The 740-nt window shown below is 65.3% G+C and overlaps 1 protein-coding gene across 5 annotated transcripts in view; it reads right to left on the reverse strand.

Moving 5' to 3' along the window:
- Nucleotides 1-12: 12 nt before the first annotated feature.
- Nucleotides 13-740, reverse strand: part of SIRT7 (sirtuin 7) — a 5,166-nt gene continuing 4,438 nt past the window's right edge. For 4 of the 5 annotated variants that reach the window (XM_077755644.1, XM_077755651.1, XM_077755635.1 and 1 more), the window contains one exon: nucleotides 13-623. In XM_077755644.1, coding sequence (XP_077611770.1) covers nucleotides 425-623 — 199 coding nt within the window. In that variant the 3' untranslated portion in view covers nucleotides 13-424. The remainder of the gene's footprint in view (nucleotides 624-740) is intronic. The other variant, XR_013333079.1, reaches the window with a different exon arrangement.

Here is a 740-nt window from a genome sequence, read left to right on the forward strand (position 1 = left end):
GGAGGACACGAGCCGGTGCGGAGACGTTTAATAACAATAAAAAGGTCCGCTGAGGGCCGAGGGCCAAAACCACCCTCTGCCGCAAACCCGACGGGAAGAGGTTCCTATAAAGTTAACAGGTTTCAGTAAGAAGTAGTAGAAAGCCGGTTGAGGCCCCTGAGACTAGCCGGTGACCGAGGTGAGCAGCCGCGTGCTTCCCGCGGGCGGCCAGCTGTGCGATGACCGAGCTCCCTTCCCACAGGACAGCGCCCGCTTGTGCGGCGGCCCCGCAGGCGACGCGTCCTCCCGGAGGCGCCCACAGCGGTGCCAGGGGGCTTCCCGCCAGGATTCTCACTAGACCCCGAGGCAGTCCTGGCCGGGGGTTCCCCCCCCAACAGGCGTTCCGTCGTCTGCAAAGTGCCAACTGTTCCTGTCGAGCACCGGGTTACGTTACTTTCTTCCTTTTTGTGCGTTTAGTGCAGCCTCTGCCAAACCAGCCTCCCAGCACCGGGGCCGAGCTCAGGGACGCAGCCCGCTCTCCAGCCGGGGGCTCCTCGCGGCTCCTGCACAGCGACTTGCGACTGTGGCTGCCTTCTTCACCTGCACGCAGGGGGGTCGCCAGGGCGAAGATGGGGTCCTGCCACCTATCGAGAAGGGAAGGCTGGGTCAGACGTGCCCCGGAGCGCCTCAGTCACAACCTGCCCCAGGGCGGGGAAAGCTGACTGTGGTCACACAGCTGCCCCCCCCACCCCCCCCCCACC

The sequence above is a fragment of the Crocuta crocuta genome, unplaced genomic scaffold (assembly GCF_008692635.1).
Source record: "Crocuta crocuta isolate KB4526 unplaced genomic scaffold, BGI_CrCroc_1.0 scaffold50, whole genome shotgun sequence".
NCBI classification, from domain to species: domain Eukaryota; kingdom Metazoa; phylum Chordata; class Mammalia; order Carnivora; family Hyaenidae; genus Crocuta; species Crocuta crocuta.